Source organism: Semicossyphus pulcher, unplaced genomic scaffold (assembly GCF_022749685.1).
Source record: "Semicossyphus pulcher isolate SPU_LCO1_2020_fin unplaced genomic scaffold, fSemPul1.0.p SCAF_8, whole genome shotgun sequence".
Taxonomy (NCBI): domain Eukaryota; kingdom Metazoa; phylum Chordata; class Actinopteri; order Labriformes; family Labridae; genus Semicossyphus; species Semicossyphus pulcher.
In genome coordinates, this window is record NW_027211759.1 from 14,349,062 (window position 1) to 14,365,526 (window position 16,465).

The 16,465-nt window shown below is 43.8% G+C and overlaps 1 protein-coding gene across 6 annotated transcripts in view; it reads left to right on the forward strand.

Annotated features, from left to right (window-relative positions):
• The first annotated feature begins 14,136 nt into the window (after window positions 1-14,136).
• The window catches only part of tjp1b (tight junction protein 1b), a 56,846-nt gene continuing 54,517 nt past the window's right edge, over window positions 14,137-16,465 (forward strand). For all 6 annotated transcript variants that reach the window (XM_069686974.1, XM_069686976.1, XM_069686978.1 and 3 more), the window contains exon 1: window positions 14,137-14,784. In XM_069686974.1, coding sequence (XP_069543075.1) covers window positions 14,633-14,784 — 152 coding nt within the window. In that variant the 5' untranslated portion in view covers window positions 14,137-14,632. The remainder of the gene's footprint in view (window positions 14,785-16,465) is intronic.

Genomic DNA, 16,465 nt, shown 5'->3' on the forward strand with positions numbered 1-16,465 from the left:
AAGACGTTGGACTCAAAATTTGGACAAATGTTGAATTTTGGTTGGGAACAAAAATCACATTGAGGACAAAACCAGCATCGGGTTGACATCAAACTCCAAAATCGGACATGCATTGAAAGTTGGTTGGATATGAAAATTGAGTTAACATCAAAACCCGACCCTGACTTAACATTAACCTCCATCATGACATTTGTATACTAAAATGTCACTTTAATTACATCCCCTATTATCGACACTTTAATTCACTCCCTAATTTGATTTGTTGAGTGAGACAGCTCCACCTAGTAAAACATTAACAGGTACTTTCTTGTTTACGGTACTGAGTGCAGCAAACACCAATGCACATTTATTTGCTGATCAAATATGCTATACATACATTTTGAAGGTTGTCATTTGGTATGTGATTAACAGGGTAAATGTTATGACAGCCAAGTGACACTGAACAGGATTCAGAGCTGGCACTAGAACTCAATGTAACACAAAAAAACACATGAGACACGAACATCGGACATGTTGAATTTTGGTTGGGAATGGAAATCAGGTTAACTTCAAAACATTGACATAAACATTGGACAAAGGTGGAGTTTTAGTTTGAATATGAATATTGGGTTGACGTTAAAACCCAGAGAGTCCCAAGGAGTGAGATATGTCAAAACCATCAGAGCAATGTTCAACGAGGCTACCACGGTGTAAAGGTGCAAGGAGGAGCGTCATCTTTTGCTGCGTTCACTTGCACTCGCACATGGGAGTTTCACTTTGTTTTGGACGAGATTTAATTTGATCAAATTTGGGTGGTAGCTGGGGTAGCAAGGTATTTTTCAATGTGGTAGATTCGCCCCTGCTCATAAACATATCAATGTCTGCATCAGGATTGTTGTTGATTTGTTTCCTGCAAAAAAAGATGATGACATTGTTACTGGTGCTCTAATTTACGCGCCCAAACTCCACCAGGTGTTGGCAAAGTGGACTGTACCAAGAATGACTTTGGCATGGGGGAGGATGAGATGGCTTTACTCTTTGTATATTTCTTTCAAACCAGCCGTAGATAGATTACCTCTTGCTTGATAAATATCTTGTACAGTTGTTCTACATTTTAACATTTTATTACCTAAATATAAGATTGATGTTTATAATATTTTTAAAAGCTTGGGTAGTCTGTTGAACTCTTCCCTTGCTAGTAGCAATTTGGTTTAACCAGGAAGTACTTAAAGCTATTGTTTGAACCCACAGCTGCTTCGTCTGTGGCCTTTTTTATGTGAGTTTCCTTTGTTTTGTAAAGATGATATTTTAGAAATATGTTAAATGTTAAGAAGTTAAACTGGACTGTTGTGATTATTGTGGCTCTCCAAACTTTCAGAACTGCCAGTCTACATCCTGATTAACAGGGCTGAAATCTGAACCCAAACAGAGAGCTACCACCACACACAGTTGTGATGGTTTTATAATTGTTGTTAGACGTTCTGGGGCTAATGTGTCGAATAGTAATGCTGATGTGTAAAGCCACCAAATTAGCTTCAAGTTGTAGTAATCGTTCCTCATGTCCATACTGGCCATGAAGTGAATTCTTCATAAAGCGATTACAGCGTATCAGACTGCATGGACAGGCTAAACATTTTTTAACATTTTATCACAGTAGGAAAGCATGGAAATCTCCATTTCATGTCGTTGTTTAACTTAGGTTTAGACCCCTGTAAAGGCCTTGATCAGGGGCGTGTCCGGTGAGGGCGGGACTTAGGTTGAAACCAAGTTGCAACAGGCTTCTGTTAGCTTTTTTGGTGTTTTTAATATAGCACATTTTGAGTTGGTACTTAAACGGTGACTTTAGAGATAAGCTTTTTGAGTGCTTAAAGAATTGAACATGGAAGATAAATGTAACTTCTGTATGATGCCTAATGTTAATGGTATAAGTTGAGACAGGAATGGTGAATAAAAGCTATCTGGATGTGTGTGTGTGCAGACACACTTCATGCCACCCCATAGGACAATGCCCGGCCATATGTTAGTCAGTAGCTGCTTCTTTGTCCCCTTTTGCCTTCTCAGAAAATGATTCTATTCCTGCCCACATCTTTTGTCTTTAATTTTGTTTGAACTTGAAGCTGTCATTCATATTTATTTAAAGCTTTTCTCTCACTTGAATATCTCTGTTGTGGGATTAGCAGCAGCTCATTGTGCTCAGTTAGGGTCTCAGGTTTGTGGTGAAACACACTTGATGGCCCTGCTATGGCCTTCTCACCGAGGCTGACTGGTTGAACTGGTCTGTTAATACGTTTATATAAGTATCCCCACATGATTTACTATTAATGTGATCCTCACTGATCAAATGGCACCCTCTTCTGGTAAAGAATAGGCCACCATTGTCCGCTCTTACACACAGCTGCTGGATAAAATGTTATTCAAGGTCAAGCTGGATTTTGCTGCATTACTGTTTTTTTTAATAGATTTTCAGTACAGTGCTTTACGCTCCCCTTTAAACGCCCTTGTTCCATTCTATTATATGTTAATGCTTCTCATCAATGCAGGCCTGACACCTCAATGCAACGGGTCAATGCTCATGACAAAATGTTTTAATCTTGCTTTAATCGAGTGTCACATTCGCCGCCATAGCTGGCAAGGTGAACCGTCGGAGAGCCGATTAGCGGACTGCGGAGTTTCTCCGGATGGAGGTGAGGTGCCTTGGTTAGGGGAACCTTAGAAGTGTTTTTCTTTAACACACGTCAAGCAGATTTTGCAAGATGTCGTAGTAGGCTGGGGCCTCAGAATCCTCTTCGCAATGTTTTTTTAGCCTGGTCAGCATCACCGAGAAAACTGTAGTGACATGATTCTGGATAATCTTCAATGAAACCAGCAGAAAAAGTAGTCCGACATATTTTTAATTAAGATGCATATGGTGATAAAATGACAACTTATCCTCCAAACAGAGGGGCAAAGTATTTGTTGAGGATGTCTGCACAGGGGTGAGCAGTTTGCATTGGTGTACTTAAGAGTCCGCTAATCTTCTTAGTGTCGTTAAGTACCTAGCTAGAAATCAGCCACTGCCCAGATTGTCTCTTCCTGCCCCGGATAAACGTCTCAGACAAAAACAAAGCGAGGCTCAAGGAAATATGTGGCATGGTCGCTTCTCTGGCATAAAATATGCACCTCACCCGCTTTGGGACCTGCGTTGACAAGGCCGCAGAAGAGGTTTTGGTGGCTCTCGTCAACGTGAAGATGTTTGGCAGCGGCACCAAGAAGTGGTTTGTGAAGAAGCAGAGGAAGCAGAAGAAAAGGCCCGGCAGCAGGAGGCCGTGCACCAGGAAGAAGAAAAGATGGGCGGCGAAGATCCTGAAACAACACCGACAAAAGATCCTGAGTGAGCTGGATGTCAACGTCGTGCTTCCCTACCTGGTGTACGATAAGGTGTTCTCGCTGGGGGAGTACAAGGAGATACTGGGACACGAGTCCAGGAAGAAGCGGACGGAGATATTCTTAGACCATCTCTCCACGAAGGGGCCTTCCGCGTTCTGCTCGTTCTGCTCTGTTTTGGAGGAAGTGTGCCCCCACCTGCTCACGTGCTTTCTGCTCGATGGAGGTAGAGACACTAACGACACGAATAACAAACACAAGTATTAGAGGCCGTGTAGGGCTGTGTGTTAGTGGGCTAAGCTCTCTTTGAAAACATGTCAGCGTGCATTTCAAAGGACAGAACAGAGCAAAAACAATCTGCCGCTGCTTTACAAGCATTTGTCCTTTATTTTCACTTATCTTATGTTAAATTTCTATGAGACATTTTAAAGGAAAACAATTTAAAGGCAAGAAAACGACTTTGCAGTAAGCCAGCAACACAGACTAAGAGCCAGCAAAAATAGCTTCTTAAATCTGGATGGCTGAGGGGATTACTGAGCCGCCAGCGCTCCTAACTAGCCTCTGACAACATATGGCCTCAACGTGGCTGCAGACTGCAGGGCCTGTCTGTGCTGCACTGCTCCTAATCAATACGCTTTACTTACATTTACATAAAACTGAGGACTCTGGAGAAAATCAACCGCATTTAGAGTACTTTATCTGAAGCTAATATCCCACAATTAAGATCTTGTGAATCCTGCCGCTTCCTCACACAGTCAGAGGGGAGGAAGTGTAAATGAACAGAGGCATAAAAAGATTATCTGTTCCAACAGATGGAGCCCCAGAAAAAGGCGGCAAAAAGGGCCCCCGTGTGCCTCCAAACAGCCCGGGAAACCAGCCTCTGTGCCCCCCTCCCATGTACACCGACCCTCTGTTTATCACCAGGTGAGAGCCACTTTTCATGTCCCCGATGTTGTGTAACGTCTTCTGCTGGATTACTTGCCGTTCTTTCAAGTTGTTTCCAAAACGCATTAGATAAAGTAAATCTCTGATGATGAGGTTAAATCTGAGAAGAAACACCGGAGAGCTGCGATTTTGCTCATTTGCATTTCTTAACTCCTCTCAGGTGCTTTTAAAGAATCTTTCAAAGTGTTTGAGCACTGTGTGATGAAAACTACGGGGCCTGGGGCACGACAGAGGCAGCTGATTACTCTCCTGACGTTGAGTTTAAGGCACATTCTCTCTTCTTTGTGTCACCACCTCATCTCACACTCGAGGAACATCGTCACATCAAGTTTCTTTTCCTATGAATGCAGCTAAAAGGCGTTCCTGCTCTCTTATGTTCTGATTAGTTGATGTATATTTTACAAATTAAAGACACAAACCGCTGCAGATGATTCCATGCATGTTACAAGGTGTCACCTTTATAGTTCGAAGACAATAAAAAGGTTGTGTATTGTACGAAGGCCTGAGCACACTTGAGCGTGTATGTTGGATGTTTTGGGGCTCGATTTATCCACCTCATTACTCGGTTGCTAGCTGTGTTGCTCATTTGTTGCTCCATGCTGCTCTGCCCGCCAGCATGTCCTGAATGGAGGATGCTGTCGTTCTGCTGCTCCCCGTCGCTCTGCGTGATTTCTGCACTGTCCCTTGTATGCTGATTGTGTTGCTTTCGCCATCATACCGGAGTCTTCTTGTCTAATGTTTGCATTTGTTAACCTGCATGTCACTGCATTGGTTTTAGAATTAGATGGTGTGTTGTGAACATTTTGGCTCTTTAAACAGACGGGAAGAATCGTCGGCAAAGAGCGGAGAAAGGTACAAACAGCCTTCCAAAGACGTGTCGTGTTGGTTTTTCTCACCCATCTGGCATTTGACTAATTTAGCTGAAATTGCCCACAATTCAAGCTATTAAAGCTCTGTAATGTTTCACTGTATTGATGATGATTATACTTAACTACATCAGAGACGTCTGCTGAGCGACCGGAGCAGAGTCGAGCTGTGTGTTAGGCCTGTGAATGCACCATGAGTGACTGACAGTGACTTTCTCGGTGTGTGTGTGTGTGTGTGCACCCCTTGGACAGTGGTGAAGCGGGAAGACACATTAAACAGTTGACAGTGTGTGTATATATGTGTGTGTGTGTGCTTGTTAGTGTGGGCATCATTGTGGGTCGGGGGGCGGTCTTGCTCGGATGTGAAGCCCGAAGTGACGAGACAGACGAGCTGATGCTCCCTAGACCGTTAAGAAGGCCTCTTTAATGTATGACAGCTAAGTCAGCATGGAGACAGCAATCCCAGTGGTCTGGCCTTGGGCACTGACACACACACAAACACACAAAAAAAAAAACACACACACGCTCGCATAGGCTGACAGACACAGACCAACACACACAACACAGCGTAGCAGCACACACAGGGAGGATGGACACAGAGCTTCCACAGGAGATGCAGCACGATAAGGGAATGTAAGTCCTCTTGATATTTCATTGTGGTGCTTTATTATGCAGAAGACTCGCTGCATGTGATGATGCACATGTGTGTGATCTCTCACATGTATCCGTTTCTGTTAGGAAAGGTCACCCTCGATTTGTACGCTCCTCCAGTTGTATGTGTCGTTGAACTCCTGCTCGTGTTTCACCTGTAAGAAACGGTGAGCGAGTGTCTGAGTTGTATCTTGATAAAAAAATGGCGTAATCTTTTGTTTATTCACTCTCAGGAGAAGTAGGACAGAAAGCGCCTCAAGTCATGGATGCTTGGCTTCAGAGTGTGTGTGTGTGCCAGCATGTGTCCCCGTGTGACAGAGTGAAGCACGTCTGCAGCCGTGCTTGTTAAAAATGTGGAAACAACCTGGGAATATGTGTTTTTCTCTCCGCACATAGCCATGTCTTATATGTGTGTGTGTTTTTTTAACCCTTCTTCTCTGCACACTTTCTCTGATCCACAGTAGAGGAGCAGATTGATTGTCAGCCGGGCGCGTTCGAAGAGACACCGTGTTTATTAGTTTGGCTTTTTCGTGTCCGCCTCTGGTCGGCATCCTGCTGACTGAGAGCGAGCGTGCAGCGTTTAATTACATCCCTGGGTTCTGTCTTAAAGGGCACAGAGGAGCCGTGTACCGCTGTAAGAGCAGCGTGGAAACTGATGTGCAGCCGAATCAGTTTAAAGGCCGTTGACTGCCATATTGTTTTCATGGGAGTGTTGCAGTTTCTAAGCAGCATGTAAAACCTCTTGAGTAATCATTTCAGTCTGAATCCTCACATTAAAGTGCTGATTTAAGTGCATTAAGTGCATGTTTATGCAGAAATATCGATCGCCCCTTTTTTTTTTAACTGCAGGATATTTCCCGTGCTCCCACAGAGGATGCCACGGCTCTGTGGCCTTATATGCATGTGTGGCTGCAGCGATGATGTAAGTCACAGTGCCTTCATCCATAAGTGGAGAAAATGAGATGCTGGCAGGTTGAGAAGGAGGTGGAGGAGGAGGAGGAGGAGGAGAGGAGAGATTAGCTGGAGCTGCGAGGTTATGCTTCTCTGTGCTGATGACTCACCTCGCAGCACATAGAGAGAAAGCACTGCGACAGCACTGAGGTGTGACTGTGTGTGCGTGTGCGTGCGTGTTTCATTACTCTTGTTCTTCTTGCTGCAGTGCATTCATGTGAGGAGGACTTTCTCTGTGAACTTCTCCTCCTCGTTTGGTGCAAAAGTAATAAATCACGGTGTTACAGCGGTAGTGGTTCTTAGGGCTCTCGTCCAGGTTTGTCTCCTCTGGGAGCAGCCTCCGAGTCCTACAAACCAGCTTTGATTTTTTTCCCAACACAGAATGAAGTGGACAAGAGAGTCTAAGGACACGAGAAAGAAGGGCAGCCCCGTCTGTCCTATTTACTCGCTGGGTTAAAAAAAAAAATACCTTAGTGTGTTATTGCTGCACACGTGTGCCTGCGAGTCTCCTGTGTGCTAGTGTGCAATGTAAGATATCAGCAGTGGCTTCTCATGTGAGAAGGGTAATGATGGGGCAGGCTGCTCGGAGGCATCGCTGTGGAGATGCAGAGTGGGGGATGCCAACGTGCAATCAAAGTGCTGCAGTGGAGTGTGCATGGGTATGCAGTGGGCTTCAGACTGCAGCACAAACACTGACCCACTGCTGTCTCAATGCTTCCCCACTGACACACTGCTACTGGTTCCCATACACGCTCCCTGTAATCTGTGTGTGTGGAAGAGAGGGAGGAGGCCATGGTGTGTGTGTGTGTGTGTGCATGTGTGTCAGTGTTCCCCATCCACTAATGACTGCTGTGTCGTACATGCCTGATAATGATGATGCGTGGTGTCTGATTAATCATGAGAGCTGACTGGCGTCCTCGTCAATGGGAGGTGACAGGGTGTGCTGCTGGTGGGTTTGCTGGAGCGCTGCTCGGCTATGATGATTCCATTAGTGGTGTATTAGTCGAGTGATTCAAGAGGCTTCTTCCAGGATGCAGCGGCTTCAATGCCAGCGTGCAACTTTTGTCTTAACCTACATTGAGGTCCGGTCATGCTACAGGAACTATTTTCTGACACAAATTTAGTGTAAATACTTTCTAAATAAATCTGTTTCACTGGGCTCCCTTTTATAGCTTGATTTTGAGTCATATTAAAGGCTGTTTTTACTGATTAACAGGATTTTATAAACACCTAAAGGAAAGTTTCCTCTCCTAGTAACGCCAAAATGCCTCCGGTCTGTCATACAGCTGTTCGCTGTGCTGAGAGGCATTGTGTACATCCCTATGTCCTTTGCACATTCTCATGTACGTGGTATTTCAGGAACACCTGGCGGAAAATTCTGCACAAACATCCACTTGAAGGATGAAGGTTAAAAGGTCAAAGGTCACTGTGATCTCTCAAAGAACATTTTTGGCTATAGCTCAACAATTCACATGCTAGTTATGACACAATTTCACACAAGAGTCTTCGGACCCGATCAGACCGAGCGCGTATTAGAAGCTGGGGGCGGCTTTCTTTTAGCGCGCTGCTTTTGCGTTGCTGAGCGCCTCACGTTTTGAGGAAACACTCTGAGCGCCCCGAGTTGAAAAAACTTCAAATCAAAGCTGAAAGGCGCCCGACGTCATTGGCATTTTTTCTCATTGTCCAATCAGATGAATGGAGGAGCAGGCCTTCTGTCAGTTTACAAAATAACGGCTAGGTTAATGACAGCTAATGATTCGGTGGTTGCCTTAACAACAGAAAAAAAGGCGCATCGAGCTGCTCTTTTTTTTTAACCGTAGGCTTCAACAGAAAAGGCAGTGTGGTGCGCCTCGCGTTCTGCCTGATCGGGGCCTTAGGGGATGAAACAATGACTTGATAACATTCTCAACTTAAAGGTGAAAGGTCATTCCAGGGTGACATCATGTGTCCTGGAAAAACACTTTTCTGACCTTGATTCCCATCCCATTATTGTGAGACCAATATCTCAGAAATGCCCGGAGTGAGCATCACCAAATTTGGCAAAAACATCCACCTGGACTCGAGGATGAACTGATTACATTTTAGTTGTCAAAGGTCAAAGGTCACGAGACCTCACGTCGGTCCTTCTGGCTTTCATTTTTTTTTTTACCAAATGAGAGAACAACCCATTCTTGATAGATTAGTAGACAATCTCCTTTCCTCACATGTACCTGGTCGTGGTCACACTGCTGTTGTAAGAAGTGTTACTGACAATCCTAAGCTCTGCAGAGAAACCCAGACGGAGGGAGAAGTTGTCTGCTGCTGCGACCTGTCCCACTTCATGGAAGCCTGCTTGTGCCTTTGTTTTGTTTTTTAGGTTAAGGTTATTTTTCCCCAGTATTTCAATATACAAATAAAAGAGCCCGCCCCCGGCCAGAGTGAAGCTGTCAAAAACAGAGCTAGATGTAAACTGCAACTTTGTGCATTTTGGGATGCTTTCAACTCACATTATGTGGATTCTACATATTAGATCTTACAAAATGACTTGGCAGTTTGTGTACATTTTCTGCTTGTGCCTATAATCAGTGCTTTTCCTGATCTCAGTGTATGAATGCACAATGTATGACACGACAGTATGAAAACAATGCAACGCTAATGAAAGGTTGTGATGCATAGCGATGAAGCTGCAGAAACTAATCTGCCGCTCGGACGTCACGTCGTATCCTGCAGCAGCAGCAGGCAGCTGTTTTTAATGAAAAGGCTCGACACCAGCTTATCAGCAGACGCGCACAAATAGTTGATGAACACAGAGCAGCAATTAGCAGATATTTAGCAGTCAGATAGGAGCTGGTCAAGACCAAAAACAGTTATTGGGTGGACACAAGCGTGTCGTTTGGTGATTGCTGCCCTGTAAGTGCTGGATGCATATAAGCAAATAAAATATATTAAAAAGAATCATAAATTGCTTATGAACTAGTACCTGGTTCCTCATTCACAGTCCAGCTTATTGCTTTACAACATATGATTTTTAAACCTTAAAGTCGAGCTGAAACGGCATTTCGAGAGTATCTAGCTTCCGTATCGTGACATATTTCTGAGTGAAACAGGCCGGCACGCGGGACATATCATTAGAGGGATTTGATTTGATCGTTTAGAAGTGGGCGTAGACAGACGTTCTCCACAGCGCAGTAGCTAGCTAACTGGCCGAGCGTTCTTGGTGCTCTGCGGCTAAATGTTGCAGATTGATTGGTTGAAATTGTTTGGTGCTAACTTATGTAAGCACACAGGATTTTTTTTTTTATAGGAAGAAACAATGACTGGATTTTGATATAAGAATACAGAGAAATGGATTTTCTGTATTTTTTTTGGCCTATATTGTCAAATAGATGCACAATATTACCGGGGATGTGATCTAAAAGGATTAAAATGACATTTTTCATTTCACCTCGACTTTAATATACACTCAATCCCAGAGAGCTGCAGAAATCCAGGCTTCTTTCAAGTCTACACGCATGTATTTAAAGTGATTACAAGTGTAGTGTAGTTTTTCAAAATGAACTACATTTTAATTTCAGCAGTTAGCTGAGGTTAGAAGCCTTTTCAGCAGCAGGTACTGCATGAAAGAGTTTTTGGACATATGAGCTCTGGATGAATTTAGGTCCCTTAATGCCCTGAAGGGTTTTCTGCTTCCACTCACCCAGAAGTAACGAACTGGCAACCACAAAAAGAGCTGTTTTAAATTTCAGAGAAGGCCTGATGTTCATTTTCTGTCTGTTATATCAGGCTTATTAAATACATACAGCTTTATAACCCCAGCTGTTCATTTCCGACGCACTGTAGACATTTACCGTTACTTCTTATTCAATCAGATGCTTCATTTAACACAACCACACACTGCAGTCTTTCAACATGCGGCTTTATGTGTTTACCCAACACTTGCCAAGTACTGCAGGAGAGCCTATAACACACTATGTGGAGGATAGTTTAATCCTCAGAGCACCTCAGTGTCATGGGTTCATACATTTTTAGCAACATCAGCCACACAGGGAGCTGCTCCCCTGACACTGGTACTGTCAGCACGACGCTCCGCCTGTTTATCTTCAGTAACGTGTGCTTAATTTAAGTCTGATTTTTTAATTAACAAACAGAATAATCCTTTTATCACATAACAGCTCATGTAGGACCGTCGTGCTCACGGAAGGCGAGTCTGCAGCCCCGAGTTTCTGTCTCGTTTGTGGCCTCCTCCGACCTGCTGTGCTGTTTGTACTCTGTGTTTAAGTCTGTCTGCACTGATGAGAGAGAGCAGTGCACTGCTCCTCTCAGGTGAGAAGGCCTTTCTCTTCTGTAAGACTTCAAAGTCTAGACTAATCGACTTACTGTGAAGCTTAGAAAGGCACCAGTGTGTCAGTCTATTGACTGAAAAACAGCCCACGCCCGCCTCTGTTTGCTGCTGATGACGGCTGCTGTGGGCACAGTTCAGTGAGACGGAGCTGCTGCGTGCTGCACCTCTCTGAAGTCAACACTTTTATCGTCTGCAGCAGCGCAGAGAGGTACATCTTTCTGTGTCAAGCATCAAAACATGTCACTTCAACTTTTAATTACTTAGACATATAAAATAAAAGCTGCCTTATTTAAAATATATATATTTATTTATAGTAACTATGTGGTGTTCTTAGGCCGACAGAATCAACACCTTCAAACACAACCTGAGCTCTCTACGGAGCAACACGTGGAAGGCGGATAGAAGACGTGTAAAATAGTGCACGCTGAGGAAAACACAGCAACAAAACGTGATATGGTTGAAGCAGGAAGGAGACGTTGAAAACACAAGGGGTTTATAATCCTGTAATGGAGGGCGGGGATAAAACAGTGATTTTACAATGACAGTAGACAGGTAAGCTCTGTTAACACCTGTGTCAGCCTAATGTAATGTAACTGCAATGTTTGACTGTGCAGACTGTTAGGAACAGGTGATGAACATGATATTGAGTGTAACAAATAACCGTGTAACAGTGAGATCGAGTTTATTCAAAATGCACCTGCAGTGTCTAAAACGTTGCATGTGACATACAAACATATAAACCCAGTGGACGGTATGTTTTTAGATAAAATGCTGCCTTTCTGTCTGCAGCTTCAGCTCTCTGCCGTAGGTGAAACCATCTGCCACTTTGTGTCACACATTCATAAAGCCAACAGAAAAAGCAGAACGTTTCCTGTCTGTCAGTAAACGGTCTTTGCTTTAAACCTTTAGTAACAGGAGCAGCAAAGATCCATGAGACCCGGCCGCCCTGCTCATTTACAACAGAGCTAACTAGGTTAACCAACTACGTCAGACTTTTAAGGTTGGGAGTAATCACAAAGGGTTTTAACAATAATCTTGTCATGCTGTTATTCACAGTACGTTCACTCCGCACTAACACTGCATGGAGATAGGCTATATGCCATATGTGCTTCAAAGGTCACTGTCTACCTTTGAAATAACAGTTCTTGGAAAAGAAACTCTTTGCACAATGTTTGACATCTTTTGCTGACCATGGCTCTGTCGTAATCAGGAAGCCATGATGGTAGCTGCATTTCCATTCACTGTTTTTATGCTCATTTTAATTTTGTGCATAAAGTGGAAACACCTTCATTTGAAGATTTGAGTTGGTTCAAATCAATCAGACTTAACACAGCACATTACCAAAAGTGTGTTACAGAGCTACTGGTCTACTGCGATACCATTTCAGTGTTGTGGTTTACCTCGCCAAGGCATGAAAACTACACACCTGTATGAAGGTGCAGTACAGGCAGGGCGCGATTATGACGGGCGCAGTGGATGAACATGAGAAGACGTGGGCTGGATTTGCATGCAAAAAATATTCAAAGATGCTTTTAAGGAAGTATTATAACTAAAACCATGATTTTTTACTTAACCTAAATAAGTAGTTTTAGTGCCTGTAAACTGCCACCGTCATGTGAAATGTTCTCAACAAGCTATTTAAAAGACTAACATGACATTGCATAGTTATTATTTCAACTTGACCTCAGTGGTAAGTTAAAGCGTGTATGCTAACAAACCTAGCCAAGTTTCGTAATGAAAAGTACACGATTTATCTTAACTTATCTTTAGCTTAATTGTCTTCTGCATTGGAAAAACATCACCGGACTGGAGAATTATGGAACATCTCCTAATGTTTCATAAAGGTAGTGGCAAGGTTAACGTTAGCCGGTATCACGCGGCGGATCAAAATACCAACAGCCATGTCTGGTGGGAAAATATACCAGATAAATAATTTAAAAATTGTTTTGCCATCACAGTTAAAACAGCGATAGATTTTTTTGGGGAGAGTTTAAGCGCAGTGCGACCCATCCTTTGTATCTCTGTACTCGTACTGTACTGTACTGTACTTGCGGATGATGACAGCGCTGCGTGGCTACGGCGGGTTGAAATGCCACACGGCCTGTGAGACTGTCATCTGAGATTTTGGCAAAATCTACCTCAACTGGGCAAAGACTGCCAGCACAATTCCCGTGTCAAGTGTGCCTGCAGCGCGTGGATTCTCGCTCCAGAACCGGATAGAAACAGCCCCAAGAAGAAGACGCAGCACGAAGGAAAGAGTGACAAGGCTGATGAGACTTCCAAGTTGTCCCAATGGGTTGGATGGCTTCAACTTTGCAAAAGCAGCGAAGCACTTTTGCTTTCTTTTTTGAGACCTACATTGGCTTCTTCATGTTGTTATTATTGTTATTTTATTCAACGCTATTGGAATGCAAAGACACACATTTAGGATAATGTCGAATGAATGAATTTATGTCGAATTAAATGTCGCAAGGTCGTTTGTTTTATGTTATTATAGAATCTCTGCTCAGTTGTTTAAGTTTGTGAAGTGTTCATTCTGCTGACTGCTTTAAATTAAATATATTTATTGGCACATCAGTGTTTTTTTAATGCTGTTAAATGTAGGTTATTACGCATGGCTATTCAAAGCATATGTCCGATTGTTCTTCTATATGGCCGGAATTCTGGAATATTACCGGCTAAATTGGCCGTCAAAATAAAAGTCTAGCGTAAACTCTGGCTCGTGGCGTTTTCATCTGCTGATTTTCTGGAAATTTGGTCAAAAGTCGCGCTACAAATTGTAGCAGCTAAATGGAATTCAACCTTGATTAATTACATTATTTACACCTTCTGTGCAATGTCTTCTGTTAAAAAAAATGTCTATTTGTAGAACAGGAAGTGCGCACAGAAATGACCCCCACCTCCCCCCCAAAACAGGAGTAGGGGGTGTTAGTTACGCCCCTGTTCATTACTGCTTCCAGGAAGTGTTGTGTAACACACACATACTCGACTTTCTAAATAAGCAGCCGTTAACAAGTAGGATTAAAGGCAAACTGTGGACTTCCGAAACAGATGCTACAAACTGAGCACCTCCAAATGAATCGCTCCCTCGCCTCCCTCCCTCCTCCTCCGCCTCCTCCTTCCTCCTCTCCCTCCTCCCCTCCTGCACAGTCGCTCCCCTCTGACTACACTGTACACACTCTCTCCCCTACCTCACACACACGGACGCCTGGACTCTGCAGCGTTTTCAAAGAGAGTGTTTCCAGCCCCGGATAGGAGGGAGGAGGCAGGAGGAAGGAGATCATGCCCAAATCCTGACCGTATTAAAAAAAAAAAAAGAAAAGACACAGATTACAGAAAAAAGAAGCTACAAATCGAATGGATCCGAGGTGTTTCCGCGCGCGCTAAAACACGGTCAGAGTGTCATTGCAGACATGGGTCGCAGCGGTACGGCACCTTTCGCTCAGCAGCTCCTTGGGGAGTGTTTTCACTGTCAGTCCTTCAGCGCTGGAAATGGCGTTGTGATGCTGAGCATGGAAGACGCAGCGGAGGCGGATGCCAGGGAATAAAGAAATATATGGTCACCTGTGCTTTTCTTTGGGTTGGATTTTTAGTAGCGGTGGACAGTACCATGGTGAATTATCAGAAATACATTACTGTAATGCAGCTGGCTCTGGGGGTGACCGCCTCCAACAAAGAACATTGTCTTCCACCCAGGAAGCGTATGTGGTGAGTATGAATCTTGGTGCGGATGATGATGATGCTGATGATGATGATGATGCAGGTTGGGAGGAAAATAAAAAGAGGGGCCGAGCTGTTTCCTCCCACATTTCATCGTCAAATGATGGTGCGCGCGCTCACTCTCCCCTAAAAAAAGACATAATATTCATTTAAGCCACTGCAGCCGGTCTGCACCATGTTGAAATGAAACCTACACACACTATGTAAGGCAACAACTCCGCATGCTTGGAGTGTGTGTGTATGTGTGCGCGCGCGCGCGCGCGTCAAGTCCAGTAGCTCGAGCTCGGTGTCCTTCCTCTTCATCACTTTGTAAAGTTGAATGCGTAGAGATGATGTCATTGTCCCATCATTGTTTCTTTGCCTCCAACTTCATGTGCTTTAAATGTACTCCACGGCCTCCACTGCACTACTGGAAACGTCACCGTCAAGCTAACCATGTGGGAAATCATCCTCCTCCTCCTTTCTCACCCCCACTGCTGTGTTCTTACTAACGAATAAAATGTAAAGCATGAAACATGATCCTCTCTTGTTGTTATTACCTGTGCACCTCTCATTAAACATTTTCCACCATTAGTGTGCTCTCAGCATGTGTGTGTGTCTCCACCTCTCTGTGTCCTCATTCCTCTGTGTGCCTGTAAAATGCAGTGACCACATCTCTCCCTCCTCCTGTGGCCTTGTCCATTTGTTTACTTTAAGACCTTTCATTCCCTTTTTTTCCTCCTCGGCTGTAAGCAGATTGCTGCCCGGGCTGCAACGTGTGTGACATACTATCCCTAATTACAGCCGGATTACCATCTTGTTTGAAAGCAAAGCTGGTTAATTAGGAGTCAATGGGCTCAATGGCATCCTGATAGCAAAGTGTCTCCTACAAACTCCAAATATATCGCACGGTGGGGATCATTTACCCTCATAATGCAGCCACACTGGCGTGGATCCTGCAGCGCGAGAGGCTTAACCGTTATCATCTCGTCTTTAAAAACCGACCTGAACCATTTCCTGAACCGTTGCTGTGGCTGAAAATCCTGCTGCTGAGCGTCGTGTAGTCTGGAGACAGATTATCATGATCACAGGAGATTTACACACGCTCGCACAGCCACAACTCCAATTTCATAACATGAGAAATTCCCTCCAAGTGTGTTGCTGTATTAATAGTAATCTCACATATTTTCCTCCTCTCTTTACCAGAAATTAACCACCGTCTCTTATGCCGCTGAATTCACAGTGCTGCCGTGACCTCATCAGGGGTCATACTCATCACATGCAGCTTTTTTATCTCTCGGTCTCTTCGGCTAATCATATTTCTTAGTCACCCTCGTATTAGCCTAATTGACCCCCTGAGAGAAGATAAGGGATTACACCAGGGCAAAGGACTCCTTTATGTGTTATTGTTTTCATACAAACATCTCCATATTTATGTCGGTTTTTTTTAGCTGCTTCTCTGATCTACGGCAGTGCACGGGGACAAAAAGGCTAAGCTAGTTATGTAACTCTTATAGCTCTGAGTATATTAGATGGGATGATTTAACCCACTGAGGTAAAAAGCAGTAAACCCAACTATTGTGAGATAAAGTGGAAATCAGCAGTGGTTTTTAATCAGTTGTGCTGTCCTTCTAAAGTGTTCATCATGTAATTTAAAGGCCCGTTTCTGGGATTGTGCATGTTTAACTGA